The sequence below is a fragment of the Physeter macrocephalus genome, chromosome 2 (assembly GCF_002837175.3).
Source record: "Physeter macrocephalus isolate SW-GA chromosome 2, ASM283717v5, whole genome shotgun sequence".
In the NCBI taxonomy this organism is placed as follows: domain Eukaryota; kingdom Metazoa; phylum Chordata; class Mammalia; order Artiodactyla; family Physeteridae; genus Physeter; species Physeter macrocephalus.
In genome coordinates this window covers 86,477,800-86,505,034 of record NC_041215.1, presented here as the reverse complement: position 1 = coordinate 86,505,034, position 27,235 = coordinate 86,477,800, and the positions used below count along the sequence as shown (strand labels likewise).

General features: G+C 37.3%; 2 protein-coding genes across 2 annotated transcripts in view; one reads left to right on the top strand and one right to left on the bottom strand.

The window, feature by feature from the left end:
- CERKL (CERK like autophagy regulator) overlaps positions 1-636 on the top strand; it is a 165,546-nt gene extending 164,910 nt beyond the window's left edge. Inside the window, exon 14 of the mRNA XM_024122175.1 lies at positions 517-636. Within this exon, the coding sequence (XP_023977943.1) occupies positions 517-636 (120 nt within the window). The remainder of the gene's footprint in view (positions 1-516) is intronic.
- A 263-nt stretch (positions 637-899) lies between these two features.
- Positions 900-27,235, bottom strand: part of ITGA4 (integrin subunit alpha 4) — a 78,689-nt gene continuing 52,353 nt past the window's right edge. The window contains exons 17-28 of the mRNA XM_007114665.4: positions 24,126-24,202; positions 12,609-12,759; positions 11,219-11,314; positions 10,466-10,545; positions 9,975-10,064; positions 8,161-8,251; positions 6,371-6,478; positions 5,433-5,558; positions 4,589-4,708; positions 2,758-2,856; positions 2,267-2,386; positions 900-1,809 (exon numbers count right to left, since the gene is read on the bottom strand). Of these exons, the coding sequence (XP_007114727.2) occupies positions 1,711-1,809; positions 2,267-2,386; positions 2,758-2,856; positions 4,589-4,708; positions 5,433-5,558; positions 6,371-6,478; positions 8,161-8,251; positions 9,975-10,064; positions 10,466-10,545; positions 11,219-11,314; positions 12,609-12,759; positions 24,126-24,202 (1,257 nt within the window). The 3' untranslated portion in view covers positions 900-1,710. The remainder of the gene's footprint in view (positions 1,810-2,266; positions 2,387-2,757; positions 2,857-4,588; positions 4,709-5,432; positions 5,559-6,370; positions 6,479-8,160; positions 8,252-9,974; positions 10,065-10,465; positions 10,546-11,218; positions 11,315-12,608; positions 12,760-24,125; positions 24,203-27,235) is intronic.

Here is a 27,235-nt window from a genome sequence, read left to right as displayed (position 1 = left end):
CGTGCTCATTGGGTCCCACTGCTTAAATGTCTTCACAAGTTTCTGTGCATTTTTCATTCTCCAGCCACCAATTTGTGAACAGATAACTTACAGGAATTATTAAGTGGTCTGAGGAAGACAGCTGTTGACAGGGGCCTCTATGAAGAAATCCTTTTCCATAGTGGTAAAGACTGCCCTCTAACCTATCACTTCCTGTAACAGATTTTGAAAATTTGGCCACAACCTTCATATCAAGACAGATGTAGGGACAAAGCAGATGAAATTATATTCTGTGTTTATCAGCATTTAGTTCATATGCATGAATAAATATTACAAAAAGGGATTGTATTTGCAAGTGAAGAGGTATTTAACGATAAATTATTTTAGACGCAGAAACTACTTCATTATAAAGTCTAAGATAACACCAACAAAAAACTTAAAATACTTCAGTCATCACTAAGACAGGGAAATTTTGATGTCGCATTTTTACCTGATACAAGCTAAATCTATATAAATCTATATTTTTCAATTTTACAGTTAAATTTGCTTCTCTATTTCCATGAAGAAGAGAATGCTCTTATAGTACTGGTGAAAACACATTTCATACTTACATTTGAGGAGAAAGGAGTAACATCCAAACAAGAATTTATTTGCTGAATTTGATAGTCAACATTTTAAACAGTATCTAATTTGTATGAAATACTGGTCCCCAATATGTTCTTTGCAGAGCTTTGATTTTTAAAAATTAGCGAGGTACAGTTTTCATATATCAGCTAAAGTGCAACATTCGATCTGTTTTAGAATATAAATTAATTAGAATTCTAAGTACTGTTGTTTTTATAAACAAAAAATTTGATTAAAGATGGATTTTTACAATTTACTCTTCAGTACCTTTCCCTTGATAAAATTGTGTTGTAGAAGGACTTACTGGATTTATACCATAAACATATTTTCTCTTAAAAACATATATATGTACAGAAAGAAAAAAATCCATAGCTGTATAAACAATAATTATCCAGAAATTATCCCATTAAGCTCAACCCAGTGTATAACTTCAGTCTGAAGTTTGCTCATCAGGCCATAGTATTCATAGACGGCTGCATAAATGGTTGTTGATCAAAGCTTATAGGAACTATATTACAAATCAATGTCTTTAAAGATAAAATGATAACGTTCCTCTTCTATTCATTAGAAAATTTGGGAACAGCTCTTTCAAAAATTCTGCTAAATATTTCTAGAGAACATAGTCCAAACAAGTCTCAAAGATCTATTAGAAATGAGTCCTTACCTATTTGGTGGAATTAATTTTACCAAAGCCAGCACATATGGTAAATAGTATTTCTTTTAAAGGAATGATACATCAAAGTCCAAGTTTTCTCCAGTCGAGTTGTTTACTTCCTCAACATAATTTTAATTCAGGTGCACTCATTTCAAGGTATTGTCCAGGGATTACTTATCTTGGATAAGCTGATGCTTTAGTGTTTTTCTATCCATTTAAGAGCTGAAAGATTATCTTTGGATATATTAAAATATTACTTTTGGAGTTATTTTCTCAGAATAATCATTGCTTGGATTTTTCATCTGCATTAAGACGTAACATGTCACAAGGTCATGACTAAAAGAAGTACATAGAAGAAGTCCGAGCAAATTCACGGTTTCTGTAAACAATGTCTAAATTTTTTTAGTATACTGTAACCTGAGTCTGTTATTCTCTCAATCTGAAAGAAGTCTTCAATCATCTTTATTGCTTTTACTGTTAATGTAACTCCAACTGTCTCTTCTGTTTTCTTCTTGTAGGATAGACTTGTACTGTCTTTTGAAGAAGCCAGCCTAAAAATAGCATTACATATAGTCATGAACATTAGATATTTGATATGAGTATAATAACAGTCAATGCCAATTGTAGTCAGTAAAAATTAGTTTGGAAAATATTGGGTTAAAGAGCATTGTTTTGTTGTTACTGCAGGAAATCTCAGCGATGGACACACTCTCCAAAATTGAAATTCAACATATAACATGCAGTGTTTGCCAAATGCTTAGTTAGAAAGAACATCTTTCAAAACTTTTGTTATAGTTTGAACATTTGTTGAAGATAAGTTATCTTTAAGAAGGCATATTTTTCTAGAAAGACTGTGGTACTAAAGTTAAGAGAAATATGCAATCAGTATAAGAATTAACATTAAAAATACTGAAATGCTTAAATCTAGTAACGTGGGAGTCACAAGTTGGCTTTGAGAAGATCAAGAATGGCATTTTGAGTGGTTTAACAATGGTATTAAAGGCTTACCTTCCACATAACATATGAAATCAATGAAAGTAAAGTAAGTCCAAGTAGCAAGCTACTTAAAATAATGGCTATAGTGAAATGGCGTTTGGGTCTTTGATGATGTAGTCCTTCGAGTAGAACCTACATAAATTAACCAAAATAAAGAAACACCACTTTAAAAACTTGCCTCTATTTCGTTTGAAGCCCCTCCACGATCCCCAATAGTATTCAGAATAACCCATCCCATTTTCTTGCTGGTCTAACACAAACCATAGGAAACACTGGTAATTGTTTAGCAGAAACAGGGTGTGTAATGGGCCATATCTGTGGTTCTTCCTCCAATCCATCCTACCAAAATCACCTCCTGAAAGAGCTATGTCATGCCTTCCTGGCAGTTGTGGAAAATACCAATGCCCAGTTAAGTATTTTAGGCTCGCCATGATTTTCGTGACCAAACACTAGCAATATTTTTTCCCACAATGTTTATGTTTTGGTTAAAAAGGTAATCTTACATGTGCAACATTCTCATCCTTGTTTAGTTCAATAACTTTTGGATTTGGCTCTGGAAAAGCTGTTGCTCTTATTTCAAACTTCAGGGCTCTAGTCTCATCCTGTTTAATAAATAAAAAAAAAGATCACTGTAGCCTGATACATCGTTTTGTTTCATGAAAACATAGAGCAGGTAAGAATCATGAGAAACTACTTCTATTCTAAAGGTTTTCACAAGTTATCTTCTCCAGTTTCACCATTTGTAGTTAATTGCAATGCAATGCTTCCTTTGGTTCCAAAGGCATGTCCTTGGTATTAAGTTTTTATTAAACATGGCTGCTTTTCAGAGAACTTGATTTAAATGCTTATAATATTTAATATTTAAATACTATTTGATTATTACCAGTGTATTTTTACCTTAGCTATTGAATTTTTATTCCCAAAGAAGACTTTGTCTGATAAACATTTCCTCAAATTAATTTTATTTGGGCTTGTTTTTCTTAATAGTGTTGTCATCTTTCTGCTCTGATCAAATACAGATTAGTGTACCAAATATCGTAGTGAAAAAATCTGGTACAAAATCTGGTACAAATATTTATAGCATTCAAAAATAAAATCAGTGGCTGAACTCAGAGCTTTACTGTCTAACAACAGAGGGCTTTATCACCCAGAATCCAGAGCTTGGGCATCTGTGGATGGGCTCCATAGACTCTAAGGATCTTTGAAGTTGTATTCAAAATTGAGATTTTTTTCTTTTTCATCTGTGCATTCATTAGGGTAGATGAGAATATATTCTTTTGTCAAATTCTTAAAGAGGACTATGACCAACAAAAGTTAAAACTACTGTGTAAAGGTTATTTAACATTTTGGAGAGAACATGTAGATTTTTAGGGCTAAAAATAAATTATATACTTTATCTGGAGCAGTGTTTTTCCACAGGGATGATTCTGTACCCTGGAGGAGAGTCAGCTATGTCTGGAGACATTTCTGGCTGGCAGGACTTGGGAGAGGGTGTACTGCCATTTAGTGGGGAGAAGCCAGCTATGCTGATAAATATCCTACAATGCACAGGACAGCCCCTGACAACAAAGAAGTATTTGGTCCAAAAATGCTACTAGTGCCCACTGTTGAGAAACCTGGACCTCGAGAGTATGAAGGCAGGCTGCAAAATGCTTTATGAAAATCATCTAATCTGCAGCAACCCTGAAAAAGAGATATTACCCATATTAATCTGATAAGGAAACTGAAGAACAGAACTCCAGATAAATACCAATGATCTCAAAGTACTTCTCATAAATATGCATACTGCTTTTTAGGAAGAAGTCCAACATGTATTTAGTTAATTTTTAATTCAACCTTTCAAAGTTCATCTTCTTAAAAGCGTGTTTGTGTTTTACTGTTGTTGATAAATTTCGATGTTTTAGTTTGATTTTCTGGAAGTCTTAATTTTTAGCAAATATATATTAATAAATGTATATGATATACAATAGTAGGGTTTTACGCATAAATTTGGAAAGAACTTTAAGGATATATGAAATGTTAACGCAGCTAATTTCTCTAATTTGATCAAGCTTCATAAATAGTTGGACATGCTTTCTAAAATCTCTTAATTATAGTCTACTTTACAGTCTTAGTTATCTGTTTAATTACTAAAGCCATGTCATTTAGACAATGTATTTTGTAGTGATAAATGGAAACAGTTTTGGAGTTTCACTCCAGATTTTACATTCATTCATACCTTCTTAATTTGTTGAATGCCTCCTTACATACCATCCTACCTGTATAAGATGGTCATGGTTTGTAGATTCTATATGAAATCTTATCCACAAAGTTGTCACTGTATCATAGACTTACCATTTCTAAAATGGATGGCCGACCCTCCAACTGAATGTGAACACTGGCTTCTTTTCCACTGTCCATTTTCCCAAAATTGCATGAGAAATTTAAACAATGTGGATCAGCTTTCATGCAGTACTTGAAAAGAATACAAAAGAGCTATGTTAAAATTTCAACATTTTTTAAAAAGATGGCTAAAATATTTAGATGGCTAAATATACGTGGAATTCAAGATATTCTCCCCTTAGTGGCATTTTGCAAAAATTTATCTTGATATAAACATGGGATTAAAGATATGCTTTCATTAGTGGCACTTAAAAAATTATCTTCTTTTAAACAAAACACAAATGTTTAGTAAATTAACAAAAACAAACTATTCGAACTAGATCACATGTTTTCATTATTCTTATGAACTTAATCTTCTGGGATAGAAAAAGTAAGACAATCAGTCTTGCTAAGTTACATGTTCTATGTTCATTGTAAAACTGGGATCATTTGAAGGGCTTTCTTGGGTTTTTTTTCCCCACATATTCACTAAAATGAAAATAGTGAAAATTAATTTCATGCCACGAAGGCCGTTCAGCTGAGAACAGCATCGTGACCCGCAAAGGGTCTGACACAACGTCTGGTTGGCACAAATTGGGCACTTGTTGCATAAATAATGAAAGTATATAGTATATATTTAACCCCGGGTGTCTCTTAACTCTCCAATCATGCCTGTTCCTCACACACAAGCACATTACCTGAACCGGCTTCTCTCCTGTACTCAACGGACAGTTCAAAACCCTTGGTTCATGGATTTAAGTGTTTCAGTTCTGTAGGTTGGAAAGCAAAAACTACAACCTGAAAAACTGAAACTTACCAGTAGCCTCTTATCAGTCTTTGATAAAAATTTGAATATATCTTTCAGGGTCTCCATTGTGCCTTTTTTCTGCTCTAATGCACACTTTCTTTGGTAATTCTTAAAATGGCATTCTCCAACAGTAGTCTACAAAGAAAGAAAGAAAAATCTTATCCAATATTGGAAAGAACAACAGCTACATGGCTTTAAAACTTACCTTTTAAAGCTTACCTTTCCTGAAACATATCAAGTACTTCTAAAATTGTGTGAAAATATTTTTTGATAGATTTATTTGGGAGAGATTAAATCTCTGTGGCAAAAAATGCAACAAAAACCCAGAAAAATTTTAAAGGGTTGGATATAGGTCCCAAATTGATCAAATGGCCTTAACCTTATAGAAATTAGGGCAATATGAAAAATGGACATTTGAACATTAGCATGATATTGAACATTTCTTTGGCTTTAGACATACAACAAAGTGTTCTAACAGCATGCCCTAACATCTAAATCTGGAATTCAAGTAAGATTTTTAAGGATTATATATCAAATCTACTGAGTAGGTTTCTTTGTCAATTGTCTTAAAACTGGGAATGTAAAAACAATTCTGATAGAATCAACAACACAAGAATATTGATTCTTAAGTAGTTATTTGAATATTAATAAAAGGCTGAAGTATTGCTTTTTCAACAGTGGTCTCAAGCTTTATGGAGAATTCCACCAATTAAATTACTTCCACAGGTCCCTATCACAAAGAATCTACCAGATGGTAGAGCATAGTTCTGTTATTGTGTTAAGTCACATGTAGAGGTTCCACTGTAATCCTGCCATTCTAATGCACTATTCAAAATGTACACAATAAAGGCATGGTGCATTCATAGTTTAGACTAAGTGTGACCAAAGTAACAGAAATCTCCATTTTAGCAATATTTCTTAGAATAAAGGAAGGAACACATTTTTACCTGGACATCCAAAATGTTGAACAGTTTATCAGTTTGGGGAATAAAAGAATTTGGTATCACTATTTCCACACTAATATTTGGAGCCATGCTTTGGCCAGTGTTGATAACCTGGTAAGAAGAAAGAAAATTTAAACAATATTTTAAATTCAGGAAAATTATAATGCTGATGCACTCAGAAAATCGTAGGTTATTGGGTTTTAGAAAAAAAACAGGTTTTTAATAATGCATAAGGGGAAGATATTTCATTATTGTTGATAAATCTGGGGTTTGCAGAACGCTGAAGAAGGAAACTGGGCCAAAATATTGCCTCCTGAGAACTATAAAACCAATACAGTAAGTCAGAAAAAAGATGTGCTACAATATCTAAATGAAATAGCATGACTCAAAGACCTGCAATAATCTTCAGAATGCACACGACATAGATAAAGAGAGAGTATCCCTGGGCTTTGGGACAGGTGGTAACTGCCAGGCCTTGGAAGCACAGGGCAGTTGCAAAAGGCAACGTCAGCAATGGGGACCCAGCACTGCCCAGACCTTTAGACAAGGTCTTCCTGACGCCAGCAAATAACCAAGCTCACTTACAATACTCTTTATCTGTGTTCGCCTAATAACATTTAGACCTCCAAGAACATCTTCATACTTGGACAAGACACCAAGCCTACAGACTGAAAGAATCTCCATTCCCACTCACTCCGTTGTAACTTAACTAGACAATACTTGTTAACTATTATTTGTAACTTAATAAATAGGCCTTCTAGAGTCCAACTCAGTTTCTGTTAATCAGAGTACAAACCCCCACTGGACTGTGACAGGAGCATTTTGGGGGACTTCAAAGTAGAGGGCTACATTTTTCCAACACTAGGGTATACTAGTGTAATAACAAGTTGAGTATGGACTCAAAAGAATTTTGAGGTCATTCTTCTTCCACAGATTGGGGCAGTGGCCCAGGAGTTTGCATTTTGGATAAGCACCTCAAGTGATTCTGATACACATTTTGAAAAGCATTGCCTTACAAAATATCATAATGTACCTAATGCAGATTCACTCACAGTCTGTAGACTGTTATATAGCTCTTGAGAATGTGAGCAGTGCTTTCGGTTCAAAAAATGTTTTTGTGGACATTATCTCCAATTATTTGCTCATTATCAACATCCACGCTGTAACAAAAATTTCAGTTTGACAGTAAAAAGTGTTTAATGAATTTTTAGCTTTATATTAGTATATTAATACTCCTGGATGATGATAATACTCTTTCCTTTTTAAAAAGATTATTTCATAAATGATGCATCACTTGTCATGGGTCATATATACCAATGGCTTGAAAGGCTGACCAAGCAGACCTTAAATGGAGATGTGGAGGTAAAAGCTTCCTTTACTTGGTAAGGTTAGGACTTGTATGAAGCTTGGACCACGAAGAGGTTTCACTGATTTGCACCCAAAGATGCCTTTTCTTGACCTATTCTGATTTCTGGATGCATCTTTAGCAGATTCAGTTCCTCCCATAAGTTTGCCTATTTCAGGCATTACCTCTGTCCCCAGGAGGTACTTACTGTAAGGAGAGGTAGTATAAGGAGGGTGGGCTCAGTAACAGGGACAAGATGAATGGGAGAGAAGGCACAGGAGCCCGCCAGGCAAGGGCATGAGCCCTGCTGCAGCTCCCTTCTCGCCCTCAACCGGCTGAGGTGGCCCAAAGCTGAGGGACACCACACATATATGATGTCCTCTGGGGCAATGCATCGGTAACATTCTTTCAGTTTGTTACAAATATCAGCACAATCAACTTTTCTTACGTGGAAAGTGAAGTTCATTTTCTCTGCCATGCACATTTCAGGCTCATTTTCCTCCTTTGGTCCATACACAAACGAAGTTGGGTTTACAAACCTGCCAGAAATGAATTCAGATTTAATTTAACTGTCTTATTTGATGAGGTATTAGAAACAGTCTTTCTCTATAGTCTAAATATAGCATATCCCTTAAATATCTCTTAAATATGCCATAATTCAGACTACAGGTGCCTCTAAGTACCATGGAATACTTTTGGTTTCTTGTAAAGATAAGAATTTTAGTGAAAATGTAATGAAATTAGAAAGCCACGTGCTCTGACTGGGGTGACAATTTCTCTTCCCGCCAATATCCTTTGCTTGCCTTCCCAATACTGCCCGGCTCACTCTAGTGACCATTCCTTCTCTCTCAGCCCTCAAATGATTCATGCAAACTTGACAAATATGAGATAAATTCTTAGCGTCTCCCTAGGGCTCCAATATCCTCCTGTATTTCAATCTATCTGACAGATTTTTGAGTTATTTCTTATCACGCCCAATTCCTGCTGGCTATTTGTAATGAACCCCAAGTCTGGGGAACAATTCAAACATCAATAAGTAGGGCAAATTTTTGTTAGAATACAAGGTTGTCATTCCTTTACCTGAGTTGAGACATATATGCACAGTCAGTAATGAACTTTAAGACATATTTTTCTAGGAAAATCCCGACTCCCCACGGTGCTCATATTTGGCAGCTAATATGAGGTAATATGTTAGAGACCCTTTTACAAAGGAAAGAAATGAGAAATATTCAAATGTTGTAGATTTGGGCAGCTTAACAGTTGCAGAGCATCCCTTGCTCAAAATAAGATGTGGATAATGGAAAAGCAGGAGGACACACTTATAACAAAATCAAGGAGGCGAAGCGAGGTAAGCATTCAAACCCAGGAAACGTGCAATTGACTTCTCTTTGCTCCCCACTACTCACCCTCGAATGGATTCCTTTTTCCTCCGCTGTTTTTATCTCACAAACTGGAGAATCAGTTCCATCAGTTTCGGACACTATTTTTATATACCTATATGCCACCTTTATGGGTGGTTGAAAATGACTAGGGATGCTTTATAGTTAGGGCAACTAGAAAAGCTCATCTATTTGTTCTGTGTCTCATATTGTCTATTGCTTTAAAAATGTGATTTTAAACAAAGATTAGTAGGCTCAGTAATTTCCAGTAAAATCATGAAAGGTTTTCATGATACTCCTTTCTTTCTCCTCACATCTCCTTCCTGAGTCATAGGAAGGTCCATTCAAACAATTACTAAAATTGTGAGGAATCAGTGACTGCTGGGCTGTGGGTAAGGAACTCTGTAATTTACAGATATAAAGAGGGGACAAGGGAGCCGGCTCTCTTGTATCTCAATTCATCTATCACAGGTAGATGCGGGGTCTGCACAAGGGCGATTTGGCCAACCCTCCACTTCTCGGAACTTCACATTTGCCCTGGCCACTGAGAATGACCATACAAAGTACACGCTGGCACTCTGGGGCCCTGGCCTGCACGGTGTACTGCTGAATGGTTGGACGTGGCCTCCTGTTGGGCTCTTCCAGTAAGAAATCTCCTCCATTGGGGCATTAGTTTGAGGTGGTCTCAGTGATGACTACAGAGTGGGTTAAAATAATGAACACCTAAGCAATGGGCTGCAACACTGAGGTAATTGTTAAGAGACAGAAACAGCACATGATCTTTTCTTAAAAAACTCTAAACATGCTTTTGACCAGTAGTTTAAGAAGCAACAGAACTCAAAATCAGCTCAGAATTTTACAGGAGTCCTCCATATCTACTCACCCATGAACAGTTAGCATGACTTCATACTTGAGAGGTACTGTTAAAGTCACTTTGTTACGTTTCACGTTGCCTGTTTCTCCTTCATTTTCACTACAGAAGCAAACAGAAAACACCCTCTTAGAATCCAGTCAGCACAAAAATTGTCTTCAGAGGGAACTAATTATGCCCCATGTATACCTAATGTACTTCGAGTTGGTTTAAAAAATGCTTTTTGAGGAGCGGGGATAAAAGTAGACGCGGTAGTAAGAAATTTTTATGTCAGAGTTGGCAGAAATTTGCTCTCATTATTTACACTGTTATTTGCTTCTACGCTATAAAACCCTATGTTAGGAGGTTTTTTTGTTTGTTTAACAGATCACATAAAGGAAGTTTTCTCCTGCAGACAATGGAACACAGCTCCATGGTTCCCCTAAGGTCACCACCCTTTTCTCCCCCCAGAAGTCAGGGGTTCATTTCCTTTAACACAATTGTTTTTTCATAATGAAATATACCAGGCGGCATGCACTGTGATGTTGAGATCCTCTTCTGCTCTGCTGAGTGAGCTGGCATCCAGAAGAAAGCTAATATCTGTCTGAAAAACACAGGGAACGCTCATTTTAAAAATAATCTAAAGTTTGTTTTTACAGTCTGAATTTTAGTTTTTCTTATTATTTATGTACTGTGAAATACAGATATGAAATGATGTCTTAGAAGCATAGGCTAACCTTCACTCAGAGAACTACGGGGAAGCTGTCGGGTCTGCGGCAATTTTAAAGCAGCAGCATTTCCACGAGTGACGTTCAGAGACAAAGCCTCCTCTGAATGTAAAGATAGGCAGGTCCAGACTGACAAAATTAGAGATGCTTTAACAATTTGAGTGAGCACTCTTGCCAGAAACACCTTTTAGTAGAGCAGAGGTAACATGCCTGGCAGATAGGACCACCCGGGGTGGAGTCGGGGGAGTGTTGGGGAAGGGTGAGGCTGGGGAGCGGAACTCTGATTGACACATTCACATGTCCGTCCTGACACAAACAGGTGCCCCCTTCTTTTTCTTTTTTTTAAACAGTGAACGTTGCCAAGAATATAAACACAATCTCAAAGATCTCAAGCCCAGTTGGTTTGGGTTTTATTTCATTTAGCTACTTACTCTTAGTAAATAACAAAAACGACAACAACAAATTATTTGTATGCAGCACAAACATAGGGAAACAGAAAATATTTTATATTCATGTCAGTAACAAAAACTATAAATGCTAAATGCTTACCCTTGACAGATGATCTACATATATGTAACCAACCCTGCAGTCAAGTTTTACTATGCCAGAGCTGTCTGTTACTTCGCAGTTTATTTGTTTCTCCTCCTAAAGGGAAAATGAAATAACTGGTTTAAGTAGGTAGGGAATGAGAAGTTCATACATATGTTTAAGGATGGTTTTTGAAAAGAAAATCATCCCTGAAGACTTTACTTTCTTGGAACACTATTTTCTGTTTACTTCGGGGATAAATCAATAGGAATATAAATACACTACATAAATATGTGTGTACAAGTATAGATTTATTCTAATATTCACATAAATTCTCCACAGAATAATTCCTGGACTTGTAGCTTTCAACCATGTTTCTGTGTTCCCTAACTCAAGGTTCCTTGAAAAATCATGAAGCAAGGAATTCATAAGGTCTATATTTCACTGGCTGCCTTCTGTCTGGGTTATGAGAATGTGATAAAGGTATTTAATTATAACTGTAATCACAATTATATATATATTCAAATATTCAGGGAAATATACATCTGTGAGATGTATAGAAATGTATATTTCCCTGAATATCTGAGTTTTCCCTCTTACCATTGCAAACAGGCTCCCAAAGCTCTAGAGGAAGTGGGTAGTAGATATTTATAAGAGGTCAAAGGCCTTTCTAAATGCCCTTAGTGTGAAGAAATGGTCTCTGGATAAGAGATGGGTAAATTTTCTAAGAGGCGGAGAAGCATCCAAGGAGAAAGTGACTGAGACTTTTCTCTTTCAAATTCAACATTATTAATACCTCACTGATGGATTTAAGTGCTCATGACTGAGGCACAGTGGTAAAAAGGGAAAAAAAAAAAAAAAAAAAAAGGAAGAGGTCTCCAGATGCTCCAAACTCTTGCAGGAAAGGAGAAACTTGCCTACAGTCTGGTTGACACCAGGATTTTGGAATCTGACTCTGGTTCTAGCATTTTGGAGGTCCTTTGGGATTGAGACAGTGTATGTGAACTTAAAATGCAGAGCAGTAACTCTGGGAGCCCAGCATGAAGGACCAATATTGCCCGTGTAGAGACCCCACCCATGAGAAGCACCAGATGAGGTTGCACCAGTGAGAAAAGCAATGACACCCAGGCAGCTTGCTTGCATAACTGGACAGTCGCTTCTGTCTCATAGTAGCATTTGTAAGCAGGAAGCCGACTCTCTTGATCTCAGTCAGATCCCAAGGAACTTGCCATTTTGATTAGGGGCACAGAGGAAAAAAAATCACTGGAAGCCCAAGTGATAAGTCTGAATATTAAGACTCATACGCCAAATACTTATACCTCAAATGATAAAGTGATTTATACATTTACATTCTTTAAAAGTTAAGTAAAATATCATGTAGTATCATGCTACTGTAGTTTTCGATCCTTACCAGATCTAAAATCTTAATGAAGTAAAGACCAGTGGGTAGTCTGATATGCAGAGTTGTCTCATATGCATCATCTCCGGCATTAAATAAGGACACGTTCAACATTAATGTCTTCATACTTCCAACAGCAAGATAGGTTTTATTTTCATGTGGCCTAAAAATTAAGTATGATTTAGTTTTCATTTGGAACTAAAAATCCCATCTCTTCATTTATGTATCCTGAACATAAAATACTAATTTGGAAACACAACCATAGGAGATGGCCCCATGCAAGTAGATGTAAATCCATTTTTAAAAGAACTCAGTTTCCCAGGTTTCAGATAAATCCAGTTAGCTATTACACAGGAAAAGTTTTCTAATTTAGTTATAATTAAACTAGTCTGCTTTCTGTTTTTCTGTTTAACTTCTTGCTTCTATCATTTTAGCATATTTTTCTCATTATTTCAAAATACTTTCCTAAAAGAAAAGATTTTTTTTGTTCTTTCTTCATCCTTGAGTAGACGTCGAACTAGCTGCTGCCAAAGCCAAAGGGGGAACTGGGGGAAACTGGGAGAAAAGGAGAATAGACTATTTCCACCAAAATAGAGGATGCTTTGGTGGAAGTGAGCACGGCATGGGAAAGGACTGCTATGGCCAGCATGTGGGTGCCACTAAAATCTGTTGAACTAGAATTAATTTCTTAAGGCAGGCTGGTCACCTCTACCAATAACTAGACCAAATTAAAAATAGAATTGCAGAGGTGTTTCACCATCCTGTGAACTGGAAAGAGAACACTGCTGCAAATCCAAACACGTAAGTGAGTTCAAGTTCTGGCTCTGGCCCCCGTTGTTCTGGGGGAGAGGTCATTTAGCATTTTAAAGACTCAGTCACCCCATCGGTAATAATAACTACTGTTCAGTGAAGATGTGGCTCATGCACATTCCATGAAACCCCAAAGAACCTGAGGTTTAAGAAATGTATTCAAGGTGCCACAGCTAGAATGTTCTAAAGTCTCAAGGTAACCCATTCCCTTTACTGATTAGATGGTTAGAAGAGCTCAGAACCTGCTACAGAATGTCATGATTCTGTAAGCTGTCCTCAAAAACAGACACTCTTAGATATCAAAGTATTTAAATAAAAAAAAATTAGTTCAACCAGAGAAGAATATGACCCAAAGCAAAATATCAGATGAGGATAATCATAACAATAAGAAAGGTACATTCACCTAGCAACTAGAGTTTAGAAAAAGTTTCTTCAATAATGCTTACACTGTATCATTCTAATCAACATCTGTATTTGTGTCTGAATAAACTATTTATGGAAATGTTAAACACATAGTAGGCATTTAGTAGTTATTTGTGAGTTGATTTAAGACAGAAATGTTTAAGGACAGAGTTAAAGAACAAGTTTCAAGATTGATGCTTTTAAGCATTACTTGAAGATGAAGAATGATTTTAATTGAAAGCCCCTGTATAATAATCGTTACGTCTATTACTCCCACATACAAAAATAGTGTAACAAATTCCTAGCTTTGTTAGAGCTTATAAAGGGCAGATTTATAAACAGATGTAAACAGATATTAGAGATACGTGAAAAGAGTTATGAATAAAGGGCTCTGGGACCAGGGTGGGGAACCCATTTCGCCTGGGGGGTAGCAAAGGCATGTTGCTTCTTGCCTTTGTACTGTTCTAGTTATTTAGGTTGAACTGAATGAAGATTAAAATTTCTTTTTTTTAAATAAAGAAGATCTGAAAATTTCATGATTGAACCGGCATTAACTTGGATTATACTCTTAATTGATTTGTCAAGTCCTCTTTCAATTTTCACACTACTGGGGGCGGGTGGTGGTCACTTTGCAGAAAGCAAACTTGATAATATCACGTGTCTGCTTCCTTTCCTCCAGTGCTTTCAAGATAGAGTTCTGATTAGCGCAGCAGATGCAGCCTGAGAGAGCTGGTCGTGCCTTACTTTCCACTGCACAACCCATTCCTTCCCTTTAGCCATGCTCACCTACAAACAGGGGTCCAAACACCTGTGCTTTGTGTCTTACTTCAAGCCATCCCCCTGCCTTCAGCCTCTTCCCTCTTCATGTTATCTGGTTAACTTATACTTGTTCTTCAAGACTCAGCTTGATTGTCAACGTTAAGAGTCCTCAGAAGTTCTTCCAGTTGATACTTATTGCTAAGCCCCTTCACCCAGCATTGCATCCTCCCTAACAGAAGTGGCTTCTCTCTCTGCCACTTTCCCACACACTGGGCAATCCTCTAATGCAATATGTTCACACTGTCTGGCTTTTCTCACCACAAGAATAAGTTCTCTTGGAGAAAAGGTGCTGGGTCATGAATATCACTGTTTTCTCAGAGGCTAGCAACACAGTGTTCAAAACATATGTGTGGTATGTAAGTGTATCAAACATTAAAAAGGGCTGGATAACACTAAAAAAAAAGTCTGAAAGATTGAGGAAATTACTGGATAAATGACTGTTAAAAGTTCATGAACTCTGGGCTTCCCTGGTGGCGCAGTGGTTGAGAGTCCACCTGCCGATGCAGGGGACACGGGTTCGTGCCCCGGTCTGGGAAGATCCCACATGCCGCGGAGCGGCTAGGCCCATGAGCCATGGCCGCTAAGCCTGCGCGTCCAGAGCCTGTGCTCCGCTACAGGAGAGGCCACAACACTGAGAGGCCAGCGTACCGCAAAAAAAAAAAAAAAAAAAAAAAAAAAAAGTTCATGAGCTCATTATACATTCTATGAAATTAGATCCATGCTTATCTGTTCTGTGATGGTATGCAAATTCCAAATGTTTCATTAAGATGAAGTAAACATCTGCTACTACCACATTCATGTGATCTATACCCCGCCAATACAACCTAATGTTTTAGTGGCAATACAACTATTGAGTTGACAAATAAATTAATGGCAACATGGATACTGTTTGAGTTTGAATTTGAAAAGCAAATTATTATGAACCTCAGAATGTACAAACAAAATTATTATAATTTTGAACACTTCCCCCCACTTTGATACCTCTAATAATATATCTATGAGAAATTGGACATTTTACTTAATACCTAAAAGTTCTTCCCTTCTTATCCTAATTGTTTTTCCACTTTAAACCTTCTTATCAAGGTAGGACATACATAGAGAAAAATGCACACAACCTAAGTGTAGAGCTCAGCAAATTTTTATAAACTGAATACATGTGTGAAACCAGCATCCAGATCAAGAAAAACATATTGCCAGCACCAAAGAAATACCCTTGTGCCCCCTTCCAATTCTTGACCCTACCCACTATCTTGCTTTTACTAGTATAGACTGGCTTTGCCCAGTTTTATATTTCATACAAATGGAATCACTGAGTATGTAATCTTGGAGTATCCAACATTCTTTACTCAAAATTTTGTTTTTAATCTATATTGATGCATGGAGTTGTAAATCGTTTCTTCTCATTGGTGTGTATACTAATTTTTGTTAATATGCCACATTTTATTTATCCTTTCAACTATCATTGGGAATTTTGGCAATTACAGTTTGGAGCCTTTATAGTTTTTCAGTAAACATATATATGTAATTCTGTTGTGTCAGTTTGTCTATCTATGAGCAGGCCCTTATGGTTTATTAACCCAGGACTAATTCCTGAAAAAAAACTCTAAATCTGGCTAATTTTGGCAACCAGCTTAAATTTTACTAACAAATTACATTTTAAAAATAAAATACACTATAAGGAACTATATTTAAATAATAAATAATAAAAATGTCCTACAGGATTACCAGAGAGTAGGGGTTTAAAAACTGCTGCCTGAAGGCCAAATGGGGACCGCTGCCTGGTCTTGTAAATAAAGGTTTATGGGGACACAGCCATGCTCTTTCGTCTGTGGCCACTTTTGCACTACGACAGCAGAGTTGAGAAGTTGCGACATCTCTGTCCCACAAAGCCTAATATTTACAGTCTGTCCCTTCAAGTAAAAAGTTTGCTGGCTCTGCCATTGAGCAATCTGACTGAGGAGCATAATTAGTTTCAAAATAAGCATACCACATCATATTACTATATTTAAAACCTGTATTATTCTGACAATAACAGAAGCTTCATTATTTCAGATGGCACCCGATGCTGCCTTAGAGGAAACGATATCCCAGACCTCATAATTCCTTGTCTGGTACTAAAGACATCGAGGAGAAACGAATGAAGAAAATGTCCCTATGTAGCATTTCCAGCTCTGATCCCCGGCTTTGAGAAGCTGGATATTTCTGGAAGGATGTATAAGTAACAAGGCAGTAACTCTTCTGAATCATGGCTATCATTTCAGGGCGGAAGAATCTGACTCAGTCATAATGGGCTATTCCTCCCAGTGTTTGAGGGGATGGCTGTGACTTACTCATTCTTGTGTTGTAAACCTTTGTGTTACACAAGCACGCATCTGCTTGGTGGCCCTGTGTTAAAGGACAGAGGGAAGTCGTGCGGGAACGTGGCTGTCCCACATCCCCTCTGCTTCTCTAGAACCCTGTTACAACTAAAGGAAAATAAGAGCTTCTAAAAGTAAACTTCAGCTTGACATTAAAGTTTAATTAAGACTTGTAGAAGAGCTGCCTATAAATAGACATTTATAAAATATTCTGGCTTGTAACCAAGGCATTAGTCACTGATAAGTAACAAGGCAGTAACTCTTCTGAATCATGGCTATCATTTCAGGGCAGAAGAATCTGACTCAGTCATAATGTGCTATTCCTCTCAGTGTTTGAGGGGATGGCTGTGACTTACTCATTCTTGTGTTGTAAACCTTTGTGTTACACAAGCACGCATCTGCTTGGTGGCCCTGTGTTAAAGGACAGAGGGAAGTCGTGCGGGAACGTGGCTGTCCCACATCCCCTCTGCTTCTCTAGAACCATGTTACAACTAAAGGAAAATAAGAGCTTCTAAAAGTAAACTTCAGCTTGACATTAAAGTTTAATTAAGACTTGTAGAAGAGCTGCCTATAAATAGACATTTATAAAATATTCTGGCTTGTAACCAAGGCATTAGTCACTGAACACCTTTGGGAAAGAAGTTGGCACTTAGACAAGCAACAGAAGGTGAAAGCACTGCATAAACAGCTAGGTTCCAAGACAACAGCAAACGAAAGAGAAACACAGTATTCACATTTCAAGAGCGAGGCTCCTGGTCTGTTTTCCATTTTGAAGCTATTTTGCCACATTACCATAATTACAATTCTACTCTTTATGTGTGTGTGTGTGTGTGTGTGTATATATATATATATATATATGTATACATCTTACTGTATCTTGATTCATTAACAAGGTGCTGTCAGAAAGATACCCACTAGCTTTTTACATGAGACATAATAAAGGACCAGGTGCACATCTGGAAGTGTGACAAGGCCGAACCAGAGCTTTCCCCGGGAATCGCAGTTCATTCTTTATTAAAACATGCATAATGCAGACTTGAAATTTACAAAGCAGCCTAGAATCCATGTAATTTAAACAAATCAAGATACTGTGTACATACAGAATCATAACTTAATAAGTGAAAGGAAAAACAGAAAAATGATGTATTTCAGCACCAGGCTCTATGTTTTTCCTGAATGAACGCTACCGTTCTATTTTGTGAGAAATGCTCCCCAAGTCTTCATATAATTAATGCATTTTGCCTTGATAAGATGAATGACTGCTTCATAGCTAACATGTTTTTAATCAAGATGCTAGAACAAAATATAACAGAAATTGATAAGTACCCATGTCAAGGTAACACGAGTCATTTATTTGACAAAAGACTAGCCTGTGGCAAAGTGGCCTCAGGCCCAAGTAAAATTTTGTCCTCTTTTTTCTTTATTACTGACTTCGGGGAAAAAAATAAAATAGTGGAAAATTCTCATCTACTGGGAAATATAAGATACCTGACATTTAAGAAGATTTTACTGAATAGACAAATTCACTAAGATCCCAAGGAGTATAGGAGAAGAACATGGATTGGAAGATAGAACTAGGAATTAGAATGTTTAGTGTATGAAGCATACAATTCCTTTTCCCCAAACTCTGTGACATCAGTGAGGCATATATTCCTACTATCTGCATTTTAAAAATGGACAGTTTTGTTACACTCACTCTTTTGGGGGTAACAGCACAGTGCGGTTACACACCACTCACTGTCTACCCAACAGTGAGTTCCCTTCTTAGCTGCTAACAGAACCCTGGATTAGCCAGGCAGTTGGCAGTATCCCCTCGATACTGCAGAAGCTAAGCCCCCAGCTCAGCTTCAGGGAGTGAATTATGATTGATCTACTATGATCATGACGACTCCATCCTCTTTCCACCAGGATAGATTCGGGGGCAGCATGCGACACCACTCTGGTTAATCAGAATAAGGCGTCTGCTCAGACACTTCCCTTCCTTGAAAGGCAGCCTCAAGAGGACACAGAATTTTGCTCCTGCCCCTTTCTGTTTACTGGGAACCTTGGTACCCCAGCAACCACAAGGGAAAAGCCAAGAGAACTGGAAAGATAACCATGAACTCTGAAGGCCCAGATTTTGGCAGCTTCTCACTAAACCTGCAACCACCTTCTCCAGACTGCCTATCATGCAAAATAATTAAACACCTGTGTTTAAGTTACTATTAGTCCCATACTCTGTTAAAAGTTAAAAGCATTCCTCAATGATATGAAGGCACTTTTGTTCAGGAAAAGCCTCCATCACTTACCCTGGAAGCATGACGGAGGCACAGAAGAGAAGTACTGCCATTTAGATCAGTCATCTCTGCGATGGTTAATACCTGCTCCTCTATTTGTAATCTTTTAGATAAAGTCATATTTGTTCATTTTCATTTCGCACTGTAAGTCCATTTGAATGTGGTTTACTGTGCTGAGAATTGAGAGATTCAGGAGGAAGCCTCAACTTAACGAAAACATGAGATGGAGTGCGTCAACACTATTTAGTTTGCTGTCAGCAGTCTATTAGTGCAGTCATCAGAAACTCATGTTTTTGATGGAGTAACTACATTTACCTGAAGCAGGTATGTAGCTCTGAGACACAGAAATACCATCAGTGCCAGCGGAGTTACAGTCGGGAGAAGGCATAGAACATATGGTTGCAATTTGCCTACCACGACCGAGAAGGCAGAGAGGACTCCTTTGAGGGCGAGGCAAATTTTTCTCTGAGAGAGTATCATTTATTAAAATGCAAAGTAGTTTGTCAGAACCCTTCACCCGTGGGCCTAAAAATTAATTCAGAGAGTTTTCATTTGAAAACTCTTCAAATAAGTTATCATTTACCTAATGGAAATAGCCTCTAATCTTCCTAACTGATGCAAAACATGTGGGGCTTATACTGTACACTGGCCTTTAGGCCACTACAAGCCTCATAGAACTGAAAACAACTGACCCAGGCACAGTCAGCAGCTTTCTCGGGACATAAAGAAACAATAAACTCTGGACAAATAACCAGTACACGTGCAGAAAATGTTTAGAATTCCCTGGCAATATTTAATTTTTTTATCCAAATGAAAACATTTTTATCGTGGTCTATGACTATTCCAACCATAATTTATCAAAAATAACAACTTTTCTCAAATCTTCATATGTATCAGGCTTTGTGCTATGCAATGCACTGGCCTGCATTATTGCATTTTATTTTTAAAACAACCTTACAGAGTACTATTTTACCTTCTTGCCAACGAGGAAGGAAGTTTACAGAGGTTGAAAGTCTTCTCTGAAAAGGTCATTCAGCTACTAAATGGTAGATAGACTTGAACCAGGTTAGTCTGACTTCAGATCTAAACTCTAAACCACCACAACACTGGTTCTCAGATTTCAGCTTGATAAGAACCACTGACAGCCTCTTAATAATGAACATTTCTGGCCTGGTCCCCATGGATTCTGATTTGGAGGGTCAGGGGCCTAGGAGCCTGCATTTCTACCAAGCATCCCAGGTGATTCTCATAAAGGTGACTCAAAGACCACACCTTGAGAAAAACTGCCTTACGTTCTGTTGGCTGCCATATAAAATCATAATGGACTTGATATTTCGACTACAGGAAACATTATCACTTCAAATTAAAAATGCAATGTAGGTAATGTAATTTCTCATGAGAAATACGTAATGAAGAAAAACTGATAATTCGATTACATTAATGATTTAATATCTTAATTCAGTAAGATATATTTTCATTCTTCAGGAAATAAGCATTGTCAGTAATATTTCCATATAAATTTCAACATCTCATTTTTTTCATGGGCCAGACAGATTGCAGTGAAAGATGACAAGGTAACCATGGAAGTGTCTGATTTGAGGAGATGAAAACACCACTTATTTGTAGCTTAGGTAATCTTTCCCACACAAAATACTTCTTCTTATCAAAGGCCCATGAGAGCAAAAGCACCAGGAAGACTAAGCATTTTAGAAAGAAAATAAATATGTGAATGGGAAGGTTATAAATTATTCATCTAATAATTCAACAAAGGCACCACAACTACATGCTGGATTACAAAGCAGTTAGCGGTTGCTGTTTTTGGACTATCTAAGCAGCCAATCTGGATAATTTAAGTATAAAGTCCAATTATCTATCAAATAGGTTAGGGCTTCTTGGCCCTCAACTGTGGATGCTCAAGGCTATCCTGGCATTGCCTAGGTGAAAAGAATTAATTTATTCTCTGCCATATGTGATCCCACCCCAGCAGGGTACTCAGTGCTGTTTGTCAACCTTTTTACTCATTCCTGGTTGATTCCCTATCCCATTTATCTTAACAGCTATTTGGAATCTTTTCCCATTCCCTTCACAAGGTCCCAAACCCAACCTCAGAGCCCTCACCTTCCATATACAAACTCACTTTTTATTCTGGCCATCCATTAATTCTCTGTATTTCCCTTCCTTCCACATTAAAATTTCTGAATCAATGTCAGCATCTATTCACAGCTTCTTAGCTCAAGATAAGGGGAATCTTAACTTCTTTCTAAGGCTAACCCTTCCACCTGAGTCTGATCCCAGGCACATGCTGTTTCCTTTAGGACCCTGTTCCATCCTCAGCAAACATCCACTCGTCACCTACAGTGTTCCAGGCACTGTGTTACATATTGGGAACGCAAAGATGAAAAGACAGGAACCCACCTTGAAGCAGTGTACAGGATAGTGTGGAGACAGACAATAATATTTCTGAGCACAGGTGCAATGGGACCAGGGCCACAGGAGGACTAGGTTTATGTAGCTGGAGACAAAGTTGGCGGGGTGGGGGTGGGGGGCCTTTACCTAGGAAACAGCTGAGATTTATAAGATAAATAAGCATTAATCAGATAGATAAGTCAAAGTGAAAAGATACAGAGGCTCAGGAGAGCATGGCATGGCCACACAACTATTCTGCAATCAATGGAAAAAAGTCCTGTGGAATTGCTGAGGAAGAGCACTAAAGACTTTAGATGTTAATGAGCTACTGAAGCCTTGCTATCAGACGTGTAAGTTAGAAAGCTCACTCTGGAAACATCTTGGTAGAGGAATTTGAATAATGTAAAATCAGAGACCAGTAGCCCAGAAAGTGGTAGAGCTCAGTGATTCAGGTAGGATATTGAGTGCCTGATTTGGAGCAATAGTAGTAGAGATGGAGAAGTACGATGGATAAAAAATACATCTGGGTGGTAGTATTATAGGACTTGGTAATTTATTTGATGTCAGGGATAAGAAAGAGAGAAGAATGCAGGTTGAGCTCCACGTTGTTGGCTTTGGTAACTAACTAATGGTTGTGTCACCGGTGGATAGTAACTGGGCACCCGAGACTGCATGTCTGATAGTCAACTGGATGGGTGGGTGTGGAACTCAGAGACACTGATTTGGGCATCAGCAGTGGAGGCAGACCAGGTGAGGTTATGGTTGTGGGCAAGATTATCCAGGGGAAACATGGGAGTGTGAGAGGAGTGAGAGAGGGCTATTAAGGGAGCCAAAAGAGCCAAATTCAGTGGTCCTCCAAACACAACTGAGAAGGAGGGGCTAGAGAAGTAAAAGGATGGCATCCTGGAAATTAAAGCAAAAGACATTGAAAAAAAAGGAAGTGAACAGCTGTCAAATTCTTCACAGGACAGTTCAAGTAATATCTGAAGTGTCCCCTGGATTTAAGCAGACTATTTCTTTGTTCAATTTATTCTTTTCCCTGCCTTTGATCCTCACACTTGTTTATATCTTCCCATAATTAAATAACATTTGATAAATACATAAAAATTCAGTTGAACCTACTTGTTCGTAATAAATTCTCCTTCCCTTAATCACTGATGCTGTCATTTAGCTATGACTGCACAGGAATTTCTGTTAAAATTTGCCAGCGACATCCTTTTTCTCCCCCACCAGTCACATTTTAAGTGCCAACTTCCATGACCTTTCCCCAGTCATTATGCTCTCTGATTGCTACAAAATCACAGTATTAAGTCCCTCTTTTTACATTCTCCTTTGGCTATTTCACCGTGGAGTTGGTTTTTCTCTTAGTTCTATGATGATACTTTTTCAGTCTCCTGGAGTAAGTCCTTATTCTTTTTAAGCTCTTTAAATAAAATTTACCCACCCCTCTCAAGATTTGATCCTTAGTTCTTTGTGAAATTCACATTTCCATCACAGGCATTCTCATAACTAATGTGAAGAGGACCTCCAAACATAATCCTGAACTAGACTTTCCACTGCAGAGCTACATATAGAAGTCTCATCAAATTCAACACACCCCAATTTAAACCTGCTTCCTCTATATCCCTACCTTCCCCAAACAGTCTCCCATATTCCTGCCCTGTCAGTGATGCCTCCTTGCCCTCTTTCACTCTCCATACACAACCAGCTCTTAACCTGAAGTGTGGATTCTATCTCTCTGGTCCTCATTTTCACACCTTCCCTCTGACATGCAGAACAATTTCAACAGAGGGGATATAGACATAATACAGAATTACAATGGTTTATTTCCCAACATAAATAATAACAGCAATCAACATTTATCCAGTTTGCAGTGTGTGCACTATTCTAAGCACGTTTACATGTATTTTCTTTTTCCTGTTTCCCTTCTATGAATTTAGAAGACAAAGATGATTTATTCCCTTTCAAATGGGTCACATATATATTTAGGGATATCTTTGTTTTGTACATCAATCTGAATTATGTAACCAGTTTTTGGATGATAAAATACTAAGCATTATGTAGTAAGGGTTAGCTCATTTTGAACCAAAAACTCTATTAACAGGAACTTACAAATGTCTGAAAAATAACTACAATTATGATAATGATAACCCAAAGCACATTTAAATCCTGAAATATCTTCCAAGTTATCAGTGAAAGGTTAAAATCGTGCTTGATAAAACCATGGTGCTCACACATTCTCATTCTTTTGAAAAGTGGTAATCTTTGAGTGTATATTTATGTGACTGCTGTATAGAACACTTAGTCTCTTTCAGCAGAATGAGACTGCTGTTCTTTTCCAGATCTTTAAATGCTGCTAACCCCCAAGGATTAGTTCTTAGTCCTTTACTCTTTAGAACCCACATACACACACCAATTACCCCATCCTGATAAATAAGCAGAGAGCCAACTACACTTACTTCAAAAATCCAATTTTTGCAGAAACTTGTAAATCAGCAGAACAGTTTTCATGGGCACAAAATCTTGCAAAGTTTATCTGGAAATAAAATATGACAGTATTTTTTATCTTACTTCAAATCAGTAGGTATATTTCTGTTTTTTAAAGGATAAAATATCTACGATACATGAAAAAATAAAATTAATATAGCAAATTGATAACTCCTTTATACCTTCTGAAGAGTTCAATTTGAGTATCAGTAGGTTCAGATGACAATTCCAGGACTAAAGGAACCACGTTCTTTCAATAGGTAAATTTAAAGTCTAAGTTTGTTAAGCAAAAGAAATAATTTCTTTCTTTCATAATAGTTGTATAAAAAGAAGTTTAATCAGACCGTGGTAGTAACCTTTGTAAGTGTTTAGAACCTGTGCTGCCAAGATTTTCTTCGTTGAGTCCCTCTCAATTTTCTGGTGCTGCCGTTTGATCCCGCTTATTATGCATACGCATGACACTTAATTTTCACAGATGGCAGAACAGTGATTTTATATTTGTTGAAAATAATAAAATGTAGAAATTTAGAAATTTTACTTTGAGGATACAGTGAATAAAAATAAATGATAGTTTATCAACAGGTTCCAGAATTTATTTAATTCTGAGCATTTTAATAGGACCCAGAGATACTGTAAGGTACACAGGAAGCCCTGAGGTATAAGCTGGACAAAGGAAAAAGAGAGATATAAAAAGAAAGGAAGCTGAGAGGAACAGGTGAGAGAGGGAGAGATGCAGAAAAGAAAGAAATCTAGAAAGTCAGAGAAGGAGCCAGGCACATGAAATGTAAAGTGGGTAGAGCGTTGTCAAATGGCACATCAGACCGAAGACTGCCTATACCAGCGGGAGCAGAGGGAAAGTGTAAATCGTTCTCTAGATTATTAATATATATATTTTTTACTTCTCTTATTCGTAAAGCAGGTTGTTTGAAGAATCAAAATGTAGCTCATTTGTAGCTCATTCTAACATAACTACAAATTGCTAAGGTTTGGGCTTACGTACTTACAATATTGAGATGTTCATTATTAAAGACATTTAAAAGTAGTTGATATAAAAAAAAAAGTAGTTGATACTGAAAACTGAAGTTCAACAGAAGAGTGAAAAAAACCAACGTCCATAAATATTTTCATACAAGGCTACAGAGAGACTTTGCTCTTAATTTATTATCTTCATTTGATCTAGTATTGTAGACCAGACAGTGCTGATTGTAAGCTCAAATATCTTAAACCGACTTAGGGGCAATTTTATCTGGACAGGATAAAAACTAGACCTTTAAATGTCCCTTTCATCTTTTGCATTCTGTGTGCCATTACTGAATGTTTTAATGAATGTTTAACCATGGCCCCAAACATCCTGTTGACTCTGTCATTGTGTTGTTGGACAGTAAAAGTCTGAACAACTGGACTCCTGGGAATAAACACACAGTGAGTGAAACTGATATATTTTAGGATACATTTTATTTTATTTAAATTGTTTTTAAACATCTTTATTAGAGTATAATTGCTTTACAATGATGTGTCAGTTTCTGCTTTATAACAAAGTGAATCAGTTATACACATACGTATGTCCCCATATCTCTTCCGTCTTGTGTCTCCCTCCCTCCCACCCTCCCTATCCCACCCCTCTAGGTGGTCACAAAGCACCGAGCTGATCTCCCTGTGCTATGCGGCTGCTTCCTACTAGCTAACTATTTTACATTTGGTAGTGTATATATGTCCATGCCACTCTCTCACTTTGTCCCAGATTACACTTCCCCCTCCCTGTGTCCTCAAGTACATTCTCTATGTCTGTGTCTTTATTGCATCCTGCCCCTAGGTTCTTCATAACCATTTTTTACTTTTTAGATTACATATATATGTGTTAGCATATGGTATTTGTTTTTGTCTTTCTGAATTACTTCACTCTATATGACAGACTCTAGGTCCATCCATCTCACTACAAATAACTCAATTTCGTTACTTTTTATGGCTGAGTAATATTCCATTGTATATATGTGCCACATCCTCTTTATCCATTCATCTGTCAATGGACACTTTGGTTGCTTCCATGTCCTGGCTATTGTAAATAGAGCTACAGTGAACATTGTGGTACATGACTCTTTTTGAATTACGGTTTTCTCAGGGTATATGCCCAGTAGTGGGATTGCTGGGTCGTATGGTAGTTCTATTTTTAGTTTTTTAAGGAACCTCCATACTGTTCTCCATAGTGGCTGTATCAATTTACATTCCCACCAACAGTGCAACAGGGTTCCCTTTTCTCCACACCCTCTCCAGCATTTGTTGTTTGCAGATTTTTTTATGGTGGCCATTCTGACTGGTGTGAGGTGATATCTGATTGTAGTTTTGATTTGAAATTCTCTAATGATTAGCGATGTTGAGCATTCGTTCATGTGTTTGTTGGCAATCTGTATATCTTCTTTGGAGAAATGCCTATTTAGGTCTTCTGCCCATTCTTGGATTGGGTTGTTTCCTTTTTTGATATTGAGCTACATGAGCTGCTTGTAAATTTTGGAGATTAATCCTTTGTCAGTTGCTTCATTCGCAAATATTTTCTCCCATTCTGAGGGTTGTGTTTTCGTCTTGCTTATGGTTTCCTTTGCTGTGCAAAATTTTCTCCCATTCTGAGGGTTGTCTTTTGGTCTTGTTTATGGTATCCTTTGCTGTGCAAAAGCTTTTAAGTTTCATTAGGTCCCATTTGTTTATTTTTGTTTTTATTTCCATTTCTCTAGGAGATGGGTCAAAAAGGATCTTGCTGTGATTTATGTCATAGAGTGTTCTGCCTATGTTTTCCTCTAAGAGTTTGAAAGTGTCTGGCCTTACATTTAGGTCTTTAATCCATTTTGAGCTTATTTTTGTGTATGGTGTTAGGGAGCATTCTAATTTCATCCTTTTACATGTAGTTGTCCAGTTTTCCCAGCACCACTTTTTGAAGAGGCTGTCTTTTCTCCACTGTATATTCTTGCCTCCTTTATCAAAAATAAGGTGACCATATGTGCGTGGGTTTATCTTTGGGCCTTCTATCCTGTTCCATTCATCTATATTTCTGTTTTTGTGCCAGTACCATACTGTCTTGATTACTGTAGCT